Source organism: Strongylocentrotus purpuratus, unplaced genomic scaffold, assembly GCF_000002235.5.
Source record: "Strongylocentrotus purpuratus isolate Spur 01 unplaced genomic scaffold, Spur_5.0 spur5_scaffold_18, whole genome shotgun sequence".
Taxonomy (NCBI): Eukaryota; Metazoa; Echinodermata; class Echinoidea; order Camarodonta; family Strongylocentrotidae; genus Strongylocentrotus; species Strongylocentrotus purpuratus.
In genome coordinates, this window is record NW_022145603.1 from 25,100,612 (window position 1) to 25,123,232 (window position 22,621).

General features: G+C 37.0%; 1 protein-coding gene and 1 long non-coding RNA gene across 4 annotated transcripts; both read left to right on the plus strand.

Moving 5' to 3' along the window:
• The first annotated feature begins 76 nt into the window (after positions 1 to 76).
• Positions 77 to 12,011, plus strand: LOC593591 (arylsulfatase I). Of its 3 annotated transcripts, none has more exons than XM_030989587.1 (11): positions 77 to 188; positions 901 to 1,094; positions 1,426 to 1,585; positions 2,543 to 2,655; positions 3,726 to 3,845; positions 5,519 to 5,644; positions 7,426 to 7,555; positions 8,129 to 8,483; positions 9,223 to 9,374; positions 10,891 to 11,049; positions 11,596 to 12,011. In XM_030989587.1, the coding sequence occupies exons 2-11, from the start codon at positions 978 to 980 to the stop codon at positions 11,736 to 11,738; spliced, it is 1,575 nt and encodes a 524-aa protein (XP_030845447.1). In that variant the 5' UTR covers positions 77 to 188; positions 901 to 977; the 3' UTR covers positions 11,739 to 12,011. The 3 variants fall into 3 exon arrangements, with proteins under 3 accessions (XP_030845447.1, XP_030845448.1, XP_030845449.1); XM_030989588.1 differs by lacking the exon at positions 3,726 to 3,845 and adding an exon at positions 4,457 to 4,567; XM_030989589.1 differs by lacking the exon at positions 3,726 to 3,845.
• A 6,120-nt stretch (positions 12,012 to 18,131) lies between these two features.
• Positions 18,132 to 21,081, plus strand: LOC115925530. Its single transcript, XR_004064765.1, has 4 exons — positions 18,132 to 18,150; positions 19,566 to 19,659; positions 20,091 to 20,230; positions 20,982 to 21,081. It is a non-coding gene; the product is annotated as an uncharacterized LOC115925530 (long non-coding RNA).
• Positions 21,082 to 22,621: the final 1,540 nt, after the last annotated feature.

The following is a 22,621-nucleotide window of genomic DNA, read 5'->3' on the forward strand; positions in this document are numbered from 1 at the left end:
GGTCAGAATATCACGTGACTTGTGAAGGTGACGAAGTCATGTGACACTGATGCATGCAGCACAGGCATAGGATAGAGGCTAGACACTACTTACTTACTAGACACAGAGCTGAGCTGAGATCGAGCTCGGGATAAACGAAAACAAAGGGATAACTCCAGCTCCAGGGCACGGATCGCTGGTGAAGAAAGGTAAATCTAACTGAATCTGTATTTGAATGATAGTTTAGGTGAGAAGATGAGATCGTCTAAGGCAGCGGCTAGCTAGCTAGCCGTATTAAAGCGATCACGGATTCAGCCTTCTTAAGAAGTTCAGTTTCATTTTTACGCAGAACTAGGGCAGGCGCAGGCCACACATAGACCTCTAGGCCTATAGCTGCATTACTACTATCCTGGCTGTGTATCAAAAGCTGTGCTATTGATTCTCAACATTTCAAACACTTCTGTACGAAACTCAACTGATTTCACATAAAAATGGTACTTTAGTGACAATTGATGACACCTAAATTGCAGTAAAATACAATTTGTTCAACTAGGGTCTATTACATACATGTACATTACCGTCCGATGTAAAATAATAATTAAAAAATTCAAATTTTACAAAAACTATGCACTAGCTCTGACAAGAGTTTATGATGCTGGTTCACAAAAATATCAGTTTTTTCGGTTTGCCAACTTGATAGTTACTTTATAATAGCGATTAGTTTATTGTACTAAGGCACACGCACTGAGTTAGCTGAATTTAGCAAACTTCATTGTTGTGCCTTTTTAAACAAATTGCTATATTATAGCCAAGAGAACAAAATAAAATAAACGTTGCGTGAGCACAGCAGCCTGTCATCAGCATGCTTTGACACTTTAATGTATTTTATTTCTATTTTTCTTTCATATTTTCTTTATGCAGGTCTTCAGCTAAATTGCTTAAGAGTGATTAGAACTGCATGATTTTGTTGAAATTCATGCCAAGCTGACTTGAGGGACATGCTTTCTAAGATGTTCAACTCGGCCATCCTTACGTTTTTTCTTCTTGGCTGTATGCTTGAGTGTGTGTATACCGCTCAGCCTCCAAACATCATCTTTGTTGTCGCAGATGATCTGGTGAGTAAGAGGTCTTCAACGCCAATATGATGTAAGCTTTACGGTCCACCAATGAACGACTATTAGTATTCTGGGTTTAGTCTCCAGTCATTTTGTCCCATACATGCATTATCAAGGACATTTAAGAGGTTGGTGGGGTATTCTGATCATTGCATTTAATGGTTTTTGTGTACACTGTAGAACGTATAAAATCAATTTAATAAACCTTTACTTGACACTCTGGAGGTAACAGTTAAGGAGTGTGAAAAATTGGGGGGGGGGGGTATTTATTTGAATATTATCTCTTTGTTTACAAGATTTTGGCCTGTATTATCTCTCAAATTCCATGCAGGGTTGGAACGATGTCAGTTTCCACGGTTCTTCGCAGATCCCGACCCCGCATATTGACGCCCTGGCACAAGAGGGCGTGATTCTTACCAACTACTATGTGTCGCCCATCTGCACGCCAACGAGAAGTGCCATCATGACCGGCAAGCATCCCATACACACAGGTTTGTTTTACTGTGATTCCCTACCGTACATGCTTTTTCTTGTCTCACCAGCCGAAAGTCGATGCGAGACTTAGAGATCCAAATGTTATCTGTCCATTGTCCCTCTCAAAGGTTAAAGTTTCAATTTATCTTGTGATCCAGGATGCTGTAAATCATAAACAAAATCCCTGTTCTCTCATATCGTAATTCATCTACTCTCTATATTGAAAACTTCAGTCCTGCAGTATGACGTTATAGCAGATGAGTGCTATACCCCTACGTAGCACAATATTTCATACAGTGGAACCTCATTATAAAGGGCTCTGATATAACGAGGTATCCGTTACAACAAGATTTAAATATTCTTTTTTTTTTTACCCAGATGTAACAAGATTTCTGTTACAAAAAGGGTAATTCCCATAGTCCAAAGGACCTCGTTATAACGAGGTTCCACTGTAATTGTAAAAGAAGTAAAAGAAATATTCATATTCATATTCATATTCAACATGATTCATAAAAATATTCTTGATGCTACTAAGGTATGATGTACTTGCTTTACTTGCTAAACTTCACTGTCAAACACTATTGAGTGACTGACTGGCTTTTTTTCTTCTTTGGTAAAAACATACATAAAATGAGCTGTAAGGGTACATGAGCATTTGTCTACATCAATAACCCACTTCTTGTGATGGCCAAAATTAAACTGATCGAATCTTTGCGCAGCATAAAACGTATGACCATTCGGTACAATGGTCTGAAAATCAAGACTATTACTTATTGGCTCTATAGCTCCTAAGTCGATTTTGACAACTAATAGTCGTTATTTTCCCACTTTACATTTTCAAGCCCCACCTTTTTTAGGGAAGTTCTTTCAAAGTTAACCTTTTCATTTTTTTGGCCTGCAAATGGGACATAGTACCTTTAAAGGCATCATATTGTAATTAATCTACATTTTTTGTCCTATGTTGCAAACTTTAGGCCTGCAGTACTCGGTTATTATAGCAGACGAGCCCTATGGTCTTGGGACCAACGAGACCATCATGCCTCAGTATCTCCGGTCTTTAGGATACCGTACACACATGGTCGGAAAGGTAAGAGAAATCTATGCTCATTAAAGGCCCGCTGCACTACTTGTAGCTACTTGCGCCCTCTCTGTATTAAAGAATGCCTAATCGGTGACCATTGGTCCCCCATGATCCTCTTTTTCTTATGTTAACTGAGAGCTGAGTTGATGAGATAACTACCTGTCCAGTGACCTTGCAGGGCGGTCTAATTCCTCCTGTAAACTAGTACTGATAAGCTTTAAACCATCGCCTTAGTGACAGTTTTGTATTATCTTTTGATCCGTAATGCTAGGAATTACACAATATACATGAACAGAGAGAACAAAAATTACTGGATGATAACATAACTTAAATTTCTAGGTATTATAGGGCTCGCACGAAACCCAAGTCGTCTTTGGATTCAGTGCACGCCCTATTCTATACATTTGTCTTCCTGTGCATTATTAAAGTAGTCTACTCATCAAGTCATTTTACAGTTTGCTGGGAGTGTATTTAAACCGCAATATCTCTTTGTAGAAATAATGTTTGAAGCTCATAGTTTGTCTACAGTTTAGCAACATGGAACCCCTTACATCAAGAGTAAAACATATTTTTCAGTGGGTTGTACACTTCCACCCTATATTGTAAAATATGACCGTACCCTGTATGTGTCTTCATATCCACGCTTTTCGTGTGCCACAACAATGCTTGTCCCCCTAAACCTGAACCATCCACTATGGTGATAGAGCTTTGCGCCATGTCGCACCACTTTTGTGCAACAAACTATACCTTGTACATGTAGTATCAGAAATAGTATCTTAAAATTTTTAAAATGAAACTGAAGCATCTTCTGTTTACCAAGAGCTACACTAACTAATTTTGTGTATGTGTTGTATAACATGTACATGTATTTTATTTAACTTAAACTATGAATGTAATTGTACCATATAAACTTTAGTATATTAAAGTGTTTGTTTGTAGAAACAATTATTGTAGTGCCTTGACTGGCTTATTTTGTCAGAAAGTGCTGAATAGAAATCTATATTATTACTATCTTATGTTATACTACACATTATCTATACACTGTATATTTTGTTTATCTGGGTTTGGGGTTTTAGTGGCATTTAGGGTTTTACAGCAAAGAGCATACACCGATCGAAAGAGGATTCGAGTCGACGTTTGGCTATTACCTTGGGCAACAGGACTACTTCACCCATGAAACTCAAGTGAAAAGAAAGGTAGTGGATTTGAGGCCTGAAAATGCTTCGGTCATTCCCTTTAGTTCATGATTTTTCCTTGCATTTGCATGTACACTCAAAGCTATGCATGTGGAGTGTCATTGAGAAGGTGCATGGTTCAAATACAATAATAAATAAGGATCCAGAATGCAGGCTGCGTTCATCTGATGGCATTCAATGGAGCAAATGGCGGCTTGCAATCCTCTCCGAGGGACTTGGTAATGAGGATTAATGCCTCACCAAAGGGCAATAGCGCATTGACTTGGTCCACACCCAGGACCTCCCAGTTCTGAGACCACTGCTCTACCACTGAGTCATCACCCCTCCATGCACTTTCTCTTGTAAAGCCTTGAGTGTGCATGCGTCCAATTTTTGTAAAGCGAGGAATAGGGAATTGATTTTAATGTTTCTATTCTCATTTGCTATCTCTTCCGTGGCAATAATAACACATCCATGTTGAACATTAACCTGGCCTGGCTGCATGCCTGCACCACCCTACTGACTACTCACCTACTACTACGCACCTCACCCCACCCCCACCGTCTTCTAACTCAACCCTTGCCCCACCCAACCTGGCATCCTATCCTCAATGGGGACTGCATGCTTTATAGTGGCATCTGGGGTTTTTCAAGGAGAGTCTCACACCCAGTCATCGTGGCTTTGAGTCTTACTATGGCTACTATGGGGGAATGCAAGATTACTTTACGCATGAATCCACCGAGGTAAGAGCTTCGCGCTCACTAAAGCACATTTTGCACTCGTACTAAAAAAAATTGTGCTTGTGCATACATATTTCGCATTCATACATGTATGCATGATTTCGCACCCATACACACAATACAATACAATACAATGAACATTTAGGGCGCCATTCCCATAAGGCTCAGAGCGCTAACATCAAATAATATTATTGGTCTTTACTACATTTCACACACATTTCGCATTCAGCATTCACACACATTTCGCATTCATTCGCACACATTTCGCACTCACACACACACACACGTTTCGCATTCATACACACACATTTTGAACTCATACACACACATTTTGCACTCAAACACATACATTTTGCACTCATACACATACATTTTGCACTCATACACACACACACATTTCGCATCCATAAACAAACATTTTGCATTCATACACAAACATTTCGCATTCACACACAAACATTTTTTCATACACAAACATTTTGCAATCACACATGCACAGAATGCATGATGGCTCAGTGGTAGAGCAGTGGTCACTGGGAGGTCCTTGGTTCAAAACCAAGTCAATGCGCTTTTGCCATTGTGAAGGCTTTATTCTGCCTTACCAAATCCCTGAGAGCCTCAGAGCTAGAGGACTGAATACTGTAATAATAATGAAAATGTTGTAGATAAACCAAACTGTAGCCAATTCTTTTTCATCATTTCCGTTCATTCAGCCCATTTTACTCTCAATTATATTTACTTCAATCTGGTCCGTAAAGATTTGATCACATCCACTTGCAAAGCTTGCAAAAGATATCATGTAACATTTCCGTATATTTAACTTCAACAAATAAAATTGATTTGAATTGAATTAAAGACATGTGCTTCACAAAATATGAGATTTATATACTGTATGGTGAAGTTGAAGTGTAATGATGTTTGAAAATAATTATTTTCCCCCTCGTTTCTACACAGCATACATTAACTGGGTTTGATTTTCATGTGAATGGATCTATCTACAAGCCAGTGTTTGGACAGTATTCTACCGAGATCTATACAGAGAAGACCCAGGAGATTATTCGTAACCATAATCCCCAAGAGGTAAGATTTTCTTAAACTTGTATGGGTGGTATTCTTGAAAGCAGACTAACTCTAGTCATGGTTTAATCCACCGACTGAGTATGGAATGCCAAGTGTCCATGTAAATATGTTTTTGAATAACTTAATCTGTCACTATATTAAAATAAACTGTAATAAAATTAATAAACAACAATATAACTAGATGTAATTATGTTATCATGGTAATTTAGGGACATATCAAATTATTCAAAAATATGTTCACATGGACACTTGGCATTCCATATTTAGTCGGTGAATTAAACCATGGACTAAAGTTAGTCCACGTTCGAGGATACCACCCATAGAAGTTCTATACAGAGAGGACCCTGGGAATAATTTGTAACCACAATCCCCAAGCGGAAAATTTGTCTTAAACTCATAGGCTCGAATTCACCAAGGAGGTTTGTCGACAAACCGAGGTTTATGTACGTCATATGACGCGTTTTGACACGTTTTTTACAAACCTGGTTTGTAAATAACAAAATGAGGTTTGTCGAAACAAAAGGAGGTTTGTCGACAAACCTCCTTTGTGAATTCGGGCCATAGAAGCTCTATACAGAGAGGACCCAGGAGATAATTTGTAACCATAATCTCTAAGAGGTATACTTAAACTCGTAGAAGGTCTATATAAAGAGGACGCAGGGGATAATTTGTAACGATAATCCCCAAGATGTGAGAGATTCTCAACCAATAGAAGTTTAGTGTCTCCTTTTTATGACTTTAAAACTATATCTTTTGATCTTAAAGTCTAGAAAATTACATCTCACATGAGCAAAAAGAACAAAAATCACTATAAATTATGAGTCCATTTCTAATGTGGTACATTGTGCCATTCATGAATAAGCAAGATTTAATTATATGTATAATGTAATCATTACATGGTCTAGATTAGCAATGCGGTGCGAAAGTTAAAATCACTCTTTTTGCACACATAGTGGCATTTTTAAAAAAAATTAATAGATTTCCACTCACATTGGTTTATTTTGTTTACAGTTTTTTGTTGTTGTTTAACTATGTACAAGTGGAAAATGAAAATAACCATTTTGTTGGTCCATTGTGCTCTCAGTCTTGAAGCCTGTCAGTCTCTTGACCCATTTGTCAAAGTTGGTCTCCTGGACTGTCGATCTACTAAGATGACCCCATTTAAAGGAATCCGGTAACTTTGTCTCAGATTCTGAAACAAAATCCTGGATTTAGCTCATGCTGCAATGATAGTTATAAACCTTTAGGGCAGTCAGGAACCCCATGACTTTTACAAGCCGAGCGCCTGTCTGATTATCAAGATATTTATGATTGGAAATCAAAATTTAAAAATTTGATTTCCTAACGTTTTTTATAACACTACAGTCTATTGGGGGAAAAGACTGGTAAAACCGGGCACTCAAAGATTTTTACTTTTTTGAGGCACTTCATGATCATTATGAAGCGCAATTTTGTTAATGCATCAATATTACACCATATCACATACACTGATAACACGTAGGTCCATGCATCTCAGATTTGACATTGTTAAACGATAAAGAGAAGGTTGTGTAGATTGAAAACTAATTTGGGAGCTTTCTCATTCTTTATAAACTATTTGTCGGTTCGAAGAATGTCATCCAGTAGAAAGGTGAACCCGGTAATGGCAAAACTCAATATGGATTTTATTTTAGTATCGTGATATTTTTATTTTATCTGAATATTGTGTTATTTAGCACTTTATTATAACGTACTGAACGCTTTAAGCCACTTCTCTTTTTGCCTCTCACTATTTTGTTCAGCCTTTGTATATCTACCTAGCCCACCAGGCGGTACACAGCGCCAACTACAACGGCCAGAGACTGCAAGCACCCTATAAATATTACGAGAGATTCCCTAACATCACCAATGAAAACAGGAGAAAATTTGCAGGTACACACTGTGAAGAAGCTGTTGTGAAATCGCGAGTTGTAACAATTATTGTCATTATTGTTATTGATATTACTATTTTTGATCTGATCCAATCTGATCCATATTTTGAAGCATTTTCAAACACAATAGTTGATCATAAATGTTTAATAGTTCATGAATAATATTGCAGGCCTTAAATTTCAATACTTTTAGGGCAAGGCCACTTTTCTGTAGGGCACATTCCTATATTACAGCACAAATAGGAAGAATTGGAAAGGGCACAAAAAATCTCCAAGGCCAATGAGAGGGGCATTGAGGCCAATCAAGGCCTTGGTGGCCTTGGATTAATTTAAGGCCTGATATTGGTTGAGAATGAATATTAACCTGTAGCTAATTTCCAAACCTGTACAATCATAGTTTCAAACCTGTCGCTGTTACATGTTTAAACTATTGTGGACAATATTGTGTTACATGTAAGATATGGGGGACAACTTTATCTCAAAAATCTTATTTCAGTCCACCTTTATGAGTATGAGCTTATGATCTCTTTAAAAAAAATATCCTTTTGTCTTTTATTAATTGTCCCGTTGATAGCCATGGTGTCTGCCTTAGATGACTCTCTCGGAAACATCACTCAGACTTTAAAGGAGAGCTCCCTCTACAACAACACCGTTATAGTTTTTACGACCGACAACGGGGGACCCGCTCATGGCTTCGACGCAAACTACGCCAACAACTGGCCACTGAGAGGAGTGAAGGACACGACATGGGAGGGCGGGCTTCGTGGCGCGGGATTCCTGTGGGGCGCCCTCATTGAGAAGCCAGGGAGAACGAGTGATGGGATGATGCATGTATGTGACTGGGTTCCTACGCTGTATGGCTTAGCGGGCGGTAATACCAGCACGCTTCAACATCTAGATGGTATTGATGTCTGGCCAATGCTTTCAAGGTGAATAGCCCAATTCAATTCAATTCAATTCAACTCAATTCAATGCATTCTAACAGTAAATTGAATTGAAATTGATTGAATTGAATTGAATAGCCTAACGATTGGCATTTGAGATTGTAATTAGTTTACTGTTTAAGTGGTTACTTTCGCGGTGTTTCATTCTCGCAAATTTCGTAAATCACTAATTGATGAAGTAGTGCAGCGCAGTTTGATACAACACTGATCATAATGGGGCACTTCAATAGATAATAATCACTTATTTCTCCTGAAATAATTCTTATATTACAATGGTTAGGATAATCAGTATTGAGTTCATGATCCATGGAAGAAGAATGATTATGATTGAAAAGTAAAAAATTGATAGTGGTTGTGGCTTTACGTGACTTTGTCCATGAGCTTCTGATCCGCAAAAATTTGTTTATGCATCATCACTTTTGTTATCTCTATGTTTATTTTGTAAATCATTTCTACCATTGTCTGATTGTTATGTTTTATTTGTACAGTCAAACCTGTCTATAGCGACCGCTCAAGGGAGACACTAAAAGTGTTCTTTGTAGACAGGTTCCTTTGATACACATTTCAATGAGAAACCATTTTTAAGGGAAACAAAAAATGTGGATTTTGTAGACAGGTGGTCTTTATAGACAAGTGGTCTCTAAAGCAGGTTTGACTGTATTTGAAATCTAACCTTTTGGTTCCAATAAATATGAATAACACAATACATTGTATCGTTTTACAGAGCGGAACCCTCGCCTCGCAAGGAAATTCTGCACAATATAGACCCTGTGCGCAATGTGTCTGCTATACGTATAGGAGACTACAAGCTTGTACAGGGTCAGAATTACAATGGTTCGTGGTCTGACTGGTATCCACCAGAAGGCGAGTCTTCAGGTATAAAGTCTTTTTCCAAGATTTAAGGCACATAGAAGTGGGCTCTCATGAGGCCTGTCCTCATCAGCTCGAGTTGGCCAAATAGCCCGCTATTTCTGATTCAGGAAATTAGCCCGATCACGAAATAGCAGGCTATTTGGCAGGTGAAGATGCAAATAGCGGGCTATTTGCTCAGGAAATCTTCTCAAGATATCTCGAGCTAGTTTGCAATATAGCTTGCTATTTGTCCGGTCCGTCTTCACCAGCCTGAAGATTTGCACTGTGCGCGAACACTGAGCAAATTTCTAGACCTTTAGTTTCGAGCTGATGAAGACACGATTTGTAACTTCGGGCTAATTTCCCGAATCACAAATAGCGGGCTGTTTGGACAACTCGAGCTGATGAAGACAGGCCTATGGGGAATTTGACAGGGTTCAGTTGTTTACCCAATAATAGGTGGTGTCAAACACCAGGATAAGCCTTCAGTTTTATGACCAACAGGCTTTATTATATGCTCTGCCTTTTTCCCCATGAAGTAAAGTAATTATCTGACATTTGCATGACCCGAACACTCTCCAAGAGAGCAAGAGGCGAGGGGGTGTTTCTTGATTAATCTACAGGTGTGCTGTGTGCAGACTTGTACACCCATTATTAATGGGTGTACAAGTCTCGGTGTACTTGGTGGAAATACCATTACCGGTAATGATTAAGGGTATTTCCACCAAGTCTGGTGTCATGGAATTATGACCTTCTGCACATGTCATATAGTACAGATGATTCATGCACAAGAAAAACAAAACAAACATCTTTATAGTAAATGAGAGATTACAACCAAAAAAACGGACAAATAATATGAATGAGGTGGTGATGTTCTAAACATTTGGAGAGATACCTAAACAGGTCTAACAAGAATCAACCTGGATATGGATGCAGTATAGCGTGTGTAGTACTAATAGTCATAGTGGATTCATGCGCTATTTTCTAAATTCTAATGAAATTTAAATATGGTAACAATGGTAAGTGTGACATACGGTTCATGCAAATTTCAACAAACTTTATTGCCTTCAAAAATATTAATATTTTCATCATCCTAGTATTTCAAGAGATTCTTCGAATTCTAAAATGCATGAGCAGGAATGGTGTAAAGCACAGCACCTCTTAGATCGATTTCTGTTGCACTAGGTATATATTTATACTATTGGTAAATAATGCATAAAATATAGAAGAACATTAAAGCTCTACTGCACTACTTATAGCTACTTGCGCCCTCAATATAGCAAACAATGCCTAATCGGTGCCTGTTGGTCCCCCATGATCCCCTTTTTCTTATGTTTAATTGAAAGCTGATTTGATGAGATATCACCTGTCAGTGACCTTGCAGGGAAGTCTAACCCCCCTGGCCAAATTAGTGCTGACAGGATTCAAATAAGCAATACAATGAAGTGAATGCATTTAGTTGTTGCCTCCACAGATTGGCACTTTTGTGTCTACAGCCTGCTTTTTAATATTATATAGATGTTTCTTCACTCCTTTCTAGTCGATGTGGATTCTAAACCAGTCCCTAACGCCTTTGTCGTGAGCTGCCCGTCTAAGCCTGCCAATGCCTCTACCAACTGTGATCCCAAAGAGAAACCTTGTCTGTTCAACATTCGCCATGATCCCTGTGAATTTAACAACATAGCTGACTGGAATCAGGGTAAGTGATAGTAAACAAATAATGAATAATAGATATGAGTTCAATAGTGATGATGCCTCGTTGAATAGAACGTTAATCTTACAACTCATGAAAATATTTGCACTATTGAACGTATGAAAAACATTCATTATTTGTTTTATATATAAGATCTAAGTACATCTATGTAGATCTTTGTCATTTGCTTCGAGGAAATTATACGGAAAATAAAATTGTAGGCTGAATATAACCAAAATGCATGGCGAATATAACCATAAAATGCACGCTCGATGACGTAGTCATCCAATAGATTATTTATTGAATATCATGTGATCAACAATCCTCTAATCAAATGACAAGGATCTACTCATATTTTATATAATATATACCATTTGATTTTGGCCTGCCTATGCCTATACTGACTGTAAGCCTGTAGGAAACCCTCCAGAAAAAGAAAAATCAACTTTATATTGTTGACTGATCACCAAACGATTTTAAGTGTACAGGTGTAAAGTTATGTTGACAATTTTTTATGGCATTTCGTACGTTTTTTTATCCCTCTTTTCACAGACATTGTTGAGCTGCTCCTGACGAGAATTGAAGAGTACAGAGCAACGATGGTTCCCATTAGGAACAAGAAACCTGACCCACAGAGCAACCCAAAATACCATGACAACTGCTGGGTCCCCTGGATTAATGATACAAAAACATAAATTATAGTATAATATGTCTGAAGTATTCTTTAAGATTTTTTTTAACTCATTTATATTTTGATAATTTAAAATTTGGTAACATATAGTCTACATGTAGTTTATCCGTCTCCTTTTTGGCTAAATCCAAGACATCTGGTTATCTTGTGTCCCATATGGACTTTGCCAAGTAATTTGAAGTTCCAAACACGAATTGACTTCAAATATGTAACTTTACTTCATACTTGGTTTGATCTTGGCTTTAGTTGTGGCTACTCACTTAACCCCTTGTCTATGGGGGGGGGGGGGGGGGGGGGGGGGGTCTCTGTGTTAAGCTAGTATGTGATTGAGAGAATTCAGTATTCTACAGGTTAGATATGATCAGTAATGTATGAGATGGAAAAGTTTTCAGTTAACCACTTGTTGCTGTTTTTATGATGAAGCCTCACATTTCTGTATCTTAACACAGATATCAAAGTGAATGGTGCAAAACCACTGTTAAAGATGAAGTTGAGTTCTGGTCATGCGATTGCATTGTGAAAGAAACGGTGTGGAACCGACCAGAAAAGGTTGATCATCTAGCATATAAGAATTTGTGTGTACGGTATTGCAAGGTTCTGGAATCATCAAAATGATAAGAAATTTGGCCAAGTCTTGGTAAAGTTACAAACACTGTACACAGAAAGATTTATATGGGACTATACGAACACGTGGCGTAAAAAGCCGGCCCCCCCCCCCCGATTTTTACGATGTTCAATATTTAGAATATGAAGGCATTTGAAGAGCCATGCTTTTCAGGGAACATGTCTTATCTGATGTTCTTCCACACTTGCATAATACGAATGAGTAATGCTCACAAATTATTTTTCACCTCTTCCCAGAACTCAACCTTCTCTTTAAGTGTAGTTGCCATTCATAGTACAATCATGTTAAAAAAAACTTTGCGGTTTATCGCTTCATATCGAACAAGCTTTCAGTGTTTCAAATTATGGAAGTACATGTATTTGATTTGTGCAGTATCTCTTGTAAATATGAATTTCTTCATGAATATTTGTAGTGGTTTATTGAAAAAAAGATTATCAAGCATTTAAGCTAAATTATGACATTGTTAAAATTCATATTGTACATGGCATAAAATTTGGGATTATATTTTTGTACTATGTTATGTGATATAGTGAATATGAAATTGAAAGGACTGGCTCCTATTATATATCATGATGTCTTTTTACCGATTCATTGAGTGTTTTATATGTTGGTGAATATTTTTTCAATTGGCTTACTACATGTATCTTTCCATTGGGTTTTCATTTCTGGTCGGGTTGTCGGGTTACATAAACTTGCATGAATAACCAAGCCCTCTTTATGAATAGTCAGGTGTTACTTTTGTGAATTACATCCCTGTAATCTTCAAAGTGCCGGGTCCAGTTTACCAGACACTTTATGACAAACTTACATTGAATCTACAAAAAATTTGTGTCTCAACTTATCATCTTTTCATATGAGATTAATAATCACTAGAGTACGTAATAAAGGCTGGTGATCAACACATTTTCATTGTAAGGGTATGTTGTCACATGACGCATCCCAACCTTTTGTATGTATGGAGGTATGTCTTCATGAAAGTTTGTGTAACTTGACAATTAATTAATTGCTCGTCATGTCAATTGTGTAAGTTATTATATATCCTACTTCTGTTCCTTTATTTTTAATGCAGGTGCTTCAATTTATATGATCCTTTTTTTTCTTTTTTTTCTCAAGTGTGACTTGATCATTTGATTTCAAGTGGACACGGTGCCTTATAAATCTCATATATTATTATCATTATTATGCAATTTCGTCTTTGTGCACAAAACAACTTTTCGACACTGCTGTGCTATGATCGATCTACATGTAGCGCAAGATTTTGGATCGAAAAAACAGACAATGTTTTAAAAAAAAAAAATAATAGTAGGAAGCAAAAACTTTAGTTAAGTATAGGGCTTCTCAAAGTCTAGACCGCCCAAAGGCAGGAAGCTCTGTTTTTGTTTGTTCTAAACAATAACATTATACAAGTGCGATTACCAGTACTGTAAATTTTAGGACTCCTAAAATTTACAGTACTGGTAATCGCACTAGCTTGTCTGAACATTTGCATCAATGTCTTTTTCTTGTAATCACTCCATCTGTGCCAATGTCTACTGGTTTAACCAGAGCAATATAACACTGATTTCCTATAGGAAATCTATTTATTCAAATGGTCATATCTCAGCCAGTACTTAACATATACAATTGGTTTTCGACATTTGGACATTATTTTTGATGCTCTTTCGGAAAATGAAGAAACACTTGAGAAATTCTAAAAATAGATTTTGGATGACATCATCACACTTCACCAGCTATATACCCTACATGCATACCAGAACTTTCACTTTGTTAACTCTAGAAATGAAGAAACACGGTGTAAAGACACGTTTCTCACAAACTTATATGTATGGAAATAATTGATAAAGCAAAATATATATTTGCCCATTTGAGCTTTCATGGAAATCACATCTGGACCGTCACAGATAAAGTTTGAGAACCCCTGGTCTAGTAAACCAACGAATTCCATAATGGTATCAGTTCATATTAGCTCATCTTGGGGCCTTTTTACTACGGTATGTATATTTGTGCATTGTGTCATAATGTCATGTTATGTTTTTCCAATTTTTCACTGATTTTCAATGTAATTATTTCCTATTTCAATGTTATGCTTTTAATGTCTGTTCATACATGATTTTAATATAAACACAATTTGTAAAAATCCCACAATGATATTCCATGTCATTATTTAATGAAATAAAATTTACTTGAATTTAATTGAATTGATAAATTTCTCATAAACAGGGTAATATTCTTTTTTATTTTATTTTTTATTTTATTTATTTATTTATTTATTTATTATTATTATTATTATTTTTTTTTTTTTGGGGGGGGGGGGGGGGGGCTGGGGGTGGATTTCCCACACTCTTCTATGTTGGCGTTGTATGACAAAGGGCAGCCGGTATGAGTTGTTGAACAAATAAGGACTTTCATAAGAAAGGGACATATTTCCTCTAAGTTTGCAAATGTAGGAATGCCTATATGTATAAAATTGGGTACTTTGGAACGATTACTTGATAAGCCAAAGTTACATTTAGAGCCCATTTTGTACTCATTTTATATGCAAAAGGGAGTCCTATTTTGCAGAAAACAGATCTTGAAAGTATTGAAAATAGGGGGTGTTGTTCACTGGCGTACCTATGGGGGGGGGGGGGGCAGGGGGGGCAGAGTGCCCCTCCTGACGGGCTCCAGGGGAAAATAGAAAAAGGGGAAAGAAAAGAAAAGAAAGGGAAAGGAAAGAAAAAGAAAAAAGGAAAAGGAAAGAAAAAAGGAAAGAAAGAGAAAAAAGGAAAAAAAAAGAAAGAAAAAAGGAAGAAGAAGAGAAAAGGAAGAAAAAGGGAAAAGAAAAGGAAAGGAATAAAAATGGGGAAAAAAATGAAGAACATGGCCGTAAGCACCGGGGGGGGGGGGGCAGTTGACCCCAGATATTTTGAAATCGTACAGTTTTTTTCCTGAAAATGTAGTGTAGGCCTATACCAAATCCTTCAATTCTACTTTTGAAAATGCAAAATTACCCTCATGACCAGTTCGGTCGCTCGAACTCCCTTCACTCCTTTTGCTTTTGAGATTCTTCGAAAACTTTTAACGCATCTTTCTCCCTTCCCCCATCAGAAAAATATTCCGCATACGGCCCTGAAAAATTAAAACAAATGAAAATAGGAAAATATAAGTGATATAACTAATTTGAAACTCTTCGCTGGCGCGAACTGCTTGCTAGCCTATTTTGTATTAAATATTTTCACTTCCTCGTCCCCCTGAAAAAAGAAAAGGATTAGTATTGCCTAGAATACAATTGTGCCTGCCCCAACGGGCCCCGACCTGCAACCATGGCAACAATAACACACAATATATGTACCAAATGTTACTAAAAGAGACTAATTCATTTTTCTCGCTCGCTACACTCGCTCGCGAATAAAATGAATAGACATTGCTTTGGAAACAATTGTGCCCACCCTTGACCTGCAACAATATCATTAAAAATGGAAGAGTTTTTTCGCCCTCTCGCCAAAAAGGAATTGAATCGCGTTAAACGCGATTGCGTCCATCCTGACCTGCACCAATAAAAACAAGTTTATTTATTAATTTCTATTAAAAGAGAATTTATTTGTTTTGCTTGCTCGCTATGCTCGCTCGCCAAAATGGAATTGACACCGCTAACGTGCCCGCCCCAACCTGCAACAACCAATTAATAATTATGTACGAAACGTTATTCAAAGAAGTTTTGGTGTGCTCGTGCTCGCCAAAACGGAATTAACATCACCTTAGACATGATTGTGTAAGCCCTGCCCTGCAACAAAAAAATCTGAAATTTATGAACCAATTATCATTACAAAAATTTTGCTCGCTCGCTACGCTCGCTCGCCAAAATAGAAATAACACCGCTTTTAATAATCACGTCCCTGACATGGAACAATTAAACCAAGTTTATATACCATATTTTCCCTATAAAAAGAAGTGATTTTTTTTTGCTCGCTCGCTACGCTCGCTCGCCAAAATAGAATTAACACCGCTTTTAATAATCATGTCCCTGACATGGAACAATGAACCCAAGTTTTATGTACCATATTTTCCCTATAAAAGAAAAGTGATTTTTTTTTTCGCTCGCTACGCTCGCTAGCTCGTGGAATTATATGCCCACCACTAACCTGCTACAATATCATTAAAAAGAGAAATGTAGGGGGTTGCCTGCCCGCCAAAATGGGATTGACATTGCCTTAAACACGATTGTGCCCGCCCCCTACCTGCAACAATGAAACAAATTTTATATAGCAATTCATTGAGAGAAAGATGTATTTTCGCTCGCTATAGCTAAAATGGGTATAAAATCACCCTAAACACAATATTGTTCCCGCGCCCTGCATGGGACAATTGAACCAAGTTTAAGTGGCAATTATTAAAAAAGAAGTGATTTTTTTTTCTTGCTCGATCGCTACACTAGTTTGCAAAAAAATGAAATTAACGTCGCTAACAAGTGTATGTTCCCACCCCCAACTTGCAACAATACCAGTTTATATACCAAACGTTACTTCAAGATTTTTTTTTTGCTCGCTCGCTCGCCAGAAGTGAAAATTAGCATCGCCTTTTTTGTTTGTTTCGGTCGCTTGCCCCCCCCCCCCCCTGACGGAGTACCCCAGGTACGCCACTGGTGTTGTTTACTCCACAAATGATCGTTTGAATGTGCAAAAGAAATGCCGGGGGCTATGGATATATATGTTGTGGTCTAGTGGTTAAGTTCCAGACTGAACCACAAGGGACAGGGTTCAAATCCCAGATACAGCACTAACTTTCTTTGGCAAGACATTTAATCTACATTTGCCACACTTGACCCTGTAATGTAGCTGAAACTATATACCTCATTTTGTGGTCCTAATGGAAAATTATTTTCTTGTATTATTAGACATATTTGAAGATGTTATTGTCCTTTAAGCACCAGCAGGGCATTAAAAAATACACTTTGACTCGGGGTTAGCTTCTTTATGACTATTTTTGTATAATATGCTACTTCAAAAGTATGCATTATAGTTTTACATGAATTACAAAGTATATTATAGGCCTTATACTGTGTATCAAATTAACAAAAAGATAATATATACATATTTCATTCAATGAATTCAAGAGAACATGAAAGGAAAATGGGTGCGTAAATCATAAATGAGGCAATTAAGGAGGGGATCGAGAGCTACACGTAGATATGTGTGAGAGAGAGAGAGAGAGAGAGAGATGTGATATATAGAAGCATGGAGAGGGAGAGAGAGATTTCTGTTTCAATTGTGCATCATTTCCATGCAATGCGTGCGACCATGGCTGTAAGTGTGCCCTTCCCCCCCCCCCCCCCCCCCCCCCCCCCCCCCCGTCGCTCGAATCGACGTGCTAATATAATGCTAAACCCTGACCCTAAAAGATTTCATAAACATCAATCATGCCGGGACAACTCGGGCCCCGTATTCGGAATCGTCCCCGGGTCCGAGTTATCCCGACTCCCTCATTGAGCACCTTATCGGAGAGAAGTGAGTGTCCCGGGTGAGTGTACACAAAGACGTTTAAATATAATTACTAGACGGAAAGCAGCACGCGCGGAAACCATGCAGACGAATGGGATTAGGCTCCGCCTCTTTTGGATCATTTGAAGACAAAATAAGCACCCGAGGCGGCTTTTTGATTGGATATGAGCCTCATGAATATGTATTTTATCGATAGTATCGTTTAAGAAACCGGATAATATATTTGACCTCATTGCGTCACTTTAATTATGCAGATTTATGCACGACGCAGGCTACTCGCACAAACTGAGAAGATTTTAGTTCATTGAGAATGGGTGAGTAATTGATTGAAATATGAGTAGATTAAGTGAATTTAGTCATCAATTTTGAAAAAGCTGCAATAGTCTTCGTGATCTACGGTAATTTCGTTACATTGTGAGACCGTTCTCAACAGATTTTTGGGGAAAAGACTAGGAAATTATTGCTCTTGAAATTGAACTTTGATTTTCATCGTCATGAAGTAGTTTGACTGCGGTTTGCCGTCATTTCACCCTAGTACTCCAGTTAGGGGCCCGGCCGTTCCGCCAGGCCCACACCGGGGAATTTCGGTGCTCATCTGCATCAAGATCAAACTTTCTAATCAAGTTTTATTTGAGATTTGATCGTCATCATGAATCTAATTCACCAATCATCGATTTAATTTAAATATAGATTTACCGTTACACCTTACAATAATCTCTGAAGCATGATTTTTTTTGATAATCCAAGTGGATTAATTCTTGTTAAAATCTTTAGTAGATGTTGACTCTGATGGCTTTACTTATCAGTGCCATCCGTTCGCTCAGTTGCATCCGTGTCAACTTTATATAGACCAAAATTATCTGTGACCATTGATAATCAAACAACTCCAAATCCTATTTCATTTAGATGTAAACCTGGAACTTATTAATAAAAAGTATTCAAAAAACATCAACACTAGGATTTGTTTATTTAATAATTAGATTTTGTGTGCATGGGTCCAGCATGCTTGTCAAGTTATCATTATAGTCTAGACCTTGACCTTACTAGAGTCTACTAGATCTAGATCTAGACCCCTATCGGTGGCGTACGCAGGATTTTTTCAAGGAGGAGGGGGGTTAACATTTTGAAATCGGACCAAAAATTTCGCAACGACTCAGCCAGCCACTGAATAAGCATTGGGGGGGGGGGGGGGGGGGGGGTTTAGGTCATCCATTTGGATTTTTTTTGTATTAAAAAAAAAAACAACAACAACAACAACACTAAAAAAGGGGGGGGGGGTTTCCAGAAAAAAATGAAGGTAGGGGGGTTTACCCCCCCCCCCCTGCGTACGCTTCTGACTCCTGTTATTACTTTATTATTAGAGATTTTTTTCTTTGAATTGTGCAGTTCATGTTGATAAATCTATTTGTGTAAGAGAAGACCCCTTGTCCACAATTATGTTTACTTATGAAGTCCACTTCTTCTTGTCTTAATAAACCAATTCTACTTAAGACTACTTTATGTTTATAGGCCATATAAAGCACTTTTTGAGGCACAAGTTAAATCTTCCATTTGATTTTACTTTGAACTGTGGTCCATTAAATTGGAATGTTGATTTCCACACTATATTAAAATTAAGGCCAACCATGACATGAAAAATAGCTTTTATGCTAGATCTATTTTTATTTTGTTAAGGAGAAAGGGACGCCTTGATTGTCGTATTGATTTTGTTTTCTTTTTGTTCCAACAGATGGAAACTGATGAAGAGCTGGAAGGAGCTAACTGATGAGTAGACATTACAACATTTCTTATATTTTCAAGATGAAGCTGAAAGTCCCATGCAGGTAAAATTTTCAGGATATTTAGCACACAAATATTAAACGACCACCTATTAATTCACTAAAAAGGAAATGGAACTAAGTGTATGTTTCAAGTATGTATAATGGAGGGAATATTTTATTCTAGTTCTTCCCTTTCTTTGTTTACAAAGGGGTTTGTCCTTATTTACAGGAGGTCCTGTGTGTAGAAGAACGATGTCTAATGCACATTCAATAAAGCACTACATAATAATGATAATGATCATACATGTAGGGTATACACAGGACCCCTCATTACTTTTTTTTGTAAGTGGTCCATTCACTTCTTGAGCAATGAAGATGAAGAAGAACACAACATAAGATTAACGAAAGTCTGTTTATACGATGAATTATGGTTGATATGTATCTATTATTATCACTTTTTAATTGAAGTACCTACATTGCTTTCTCTTATGTAGGATGATGCTTCTCTACAGTGGATGATGAAAGCATGCTGATTACAAACCCAGGAGAGGAATAAAGAACAGATATTGACAGAATCATATCTAGAGATGTGGGCCTACTGCACTTCATACAAGCAAGTGTGCTAATATACCATGTAGGTACCCCCAATAAACTATTGTAGAACACATTTATCATGCAGAAAGTTATAGATCTGACAATTATATTTTTCATTGTCCATTGACTTGTAAAAGAATACTTGACTGAATATCACAATTGTGATTTAGATTAAAACTAAAATGTCAATATGCATGAAATATAAGCATACATGCCAACTGTTCAGATTAAAGAGGAACATTCCTCTTTTTGGGAGAAGATAATTATCATTTTAATGCAGGTGTTCCTCTTCCTGTACAAATTTGTCTGTAGTATTGAATAGGAGAGTTAGGATTGTTCCTCTTTTTTTTTTAAATAGCATAATTTGTACAGATTTCTGATTTTCAAATGTTGGCATGTATGTATAAGTCTACATAACGTATGTTTCAATAGCATTATTTCCTGTACATTCTCTGTTCCAAGTTGTTTGGTCATTTTATGTAAACCGAGTACTATTCATTTATGACCATGAGTTTACATTACAAGTACATTGTACATGTACCAGTATTACTTATTTCATACTTGTCTGATCCAAGCTCCATCAGGCCTATTGTCTTAATGGGATCATCAGAAATAATCTAACATGTGGTCAGTAACTAGTTTTGTAGGAAAAAAAGTTTAGGTTTCCCACTAGAACCCCAAGTGAATATTAGTCCTTCCTCTTTTTGTCAGAGCAGGTATCAGGGTGTATGTTATTAGTTGTTGTTTATTTTCTTATACACTGTATCTTATTTCATTTTTCCATTCAACAGACTTGGGTTATCATCACAGCCCTTTCTTCTGAAAACTAGCCTACAACTTCATCGATGAATGCAGAAGACATCTACATGGGACTACGTCTTAAAGATGCCCCCTCATATAATGAAAGAGGACAGTAGAGATGGGTTTAATCTTGAATATTTACATACTATTTATTTATTATGTTTGTAGAATACCACATTTAAAAAAAGCTAATGAATTTATCATCTTGTCAACTTTCAAATAATTAAAGATAACTAATCATCAATGAATAAACATTAATGACATTTTAACAATGTCAACTACCATCTTATAGGATGAAACTGAGTGCTGGGCAGAAAGAAATTTCCTTGAAATTTGAGTGATAAAGATTTATCAGTCTATATCAAAGATTGAATCAATCAATGATATTTATAATTATAATTATACATGTTGAAATTCATTTACCTCAGTCTATGGACTTCTGTATTTGAAGTTTTGTAGATTATTACATTATTGCTGCTTCAAGTATTGTATGTAAGAAGGTTTGAAAGCCGACCCTCTAAATGCACTAAATATGGAAACTGCTAATCATCATTGCCTGTTGTATCCAAACTGCTAATTTAATAGAATCATGTTTTGATACTTCCTAGCTTAAGAAAACAGGGGGGGGGGGGGGGCTTGTTATCCTCTTCCTGGTGCTGTTTCTAAATGGACCATGTAACAGGTTGCAAAAGTGTAAACAATATTATATTTGTTATATGTTTATATTAGAAGGATTTAGAAAATGAAAACGTTTTGAATTATAGAATTACTGTTGCTAGAAGTAATGGCAGTATTGATGTGTAAGGGAAGGGGTGGTTTTCCCAGTGAAATTAACGGTATACCAATGTCAAATTGATAAAAAAGAGAAAACTATTCCTAAAAATAAAATTATAAAGGACATGGGCCTCCCAACTAACTAACCCTGGTACCACTCCTGGTTTTTTTTTTTTTTTTTTTTTGGAGGGGGGGGGGGCGCCCCAATTCAAAATTTCCAGTGTTAAATTCCATTGTCTTTAAACAAAAAATATGTCAAGATATTGAAAAACAATGTTTCACTTTCCGTTTTCAATTCGAATAAAATGATTAACATATTTTCCGATCTCTCTGGTCTCTACATTAAAAATGTTCAAAGCTCCTGCAAAGGCTGCAAAAAGGAAAAGTGAAGATAATCCAAGTGAAATGTGGACAGTAATGGAGTGAATATGGATCAATGGTTGATCGTAGTTGATAACGAGTAAATGTAAATGAATGGTATTACGACTGAAAGTGAGACAGAAAGGAACTGCAACAGATTGTTCAGTCAAGACAACAAACCGTTAGTTGCAGAAGATAATTTACGAAAGACAGAGAAAGAGAGAGAAGGGGAATCATTAAGGTACGATGAGAGTGGGTGGAGAAAAACCATCCTCTTTGCCACATAATTTGTTTGTATAAAATAAGGACACTTTATACATTAGCATATTTAACATGTATAATCATAGCCAGAGAATGTGTTGTTATATGGCTTATAGCATGTTTGAGTTAATAAAACAAAAACAGACCCAGTTATTGATAGACTAAAAAGGGAATAAGATCGGATCAGTATTTCTTATTCAATGAAGTTAAGGCCACTCCCCCATATTAAAAAACA

Bases quoted from the DNA above. Each gene is read 5' to 3' on its own strand.
- LOC593591 (XM_030989587.1), top strand. From the start codon at position 978: ATGCTTTCTAAGATGTTCAACTCGGCCATCCTTACGTTTTTTCTTCTT. The intron at 1,586-2,542 runs GTTTGTTTTACT...TGCAAACTTTAG, and splicing joins CAAGCATCCCATACACACAG to GCCTGCAGTACTCGGTTATT. The intron at 11,050-11,595 runs GTAAGTGATAGT...CTCTTTTCACAG, and splicing joins CATAGCTGACTGGAATCAGG to ACATTGTTGAGCTGCTCCTG.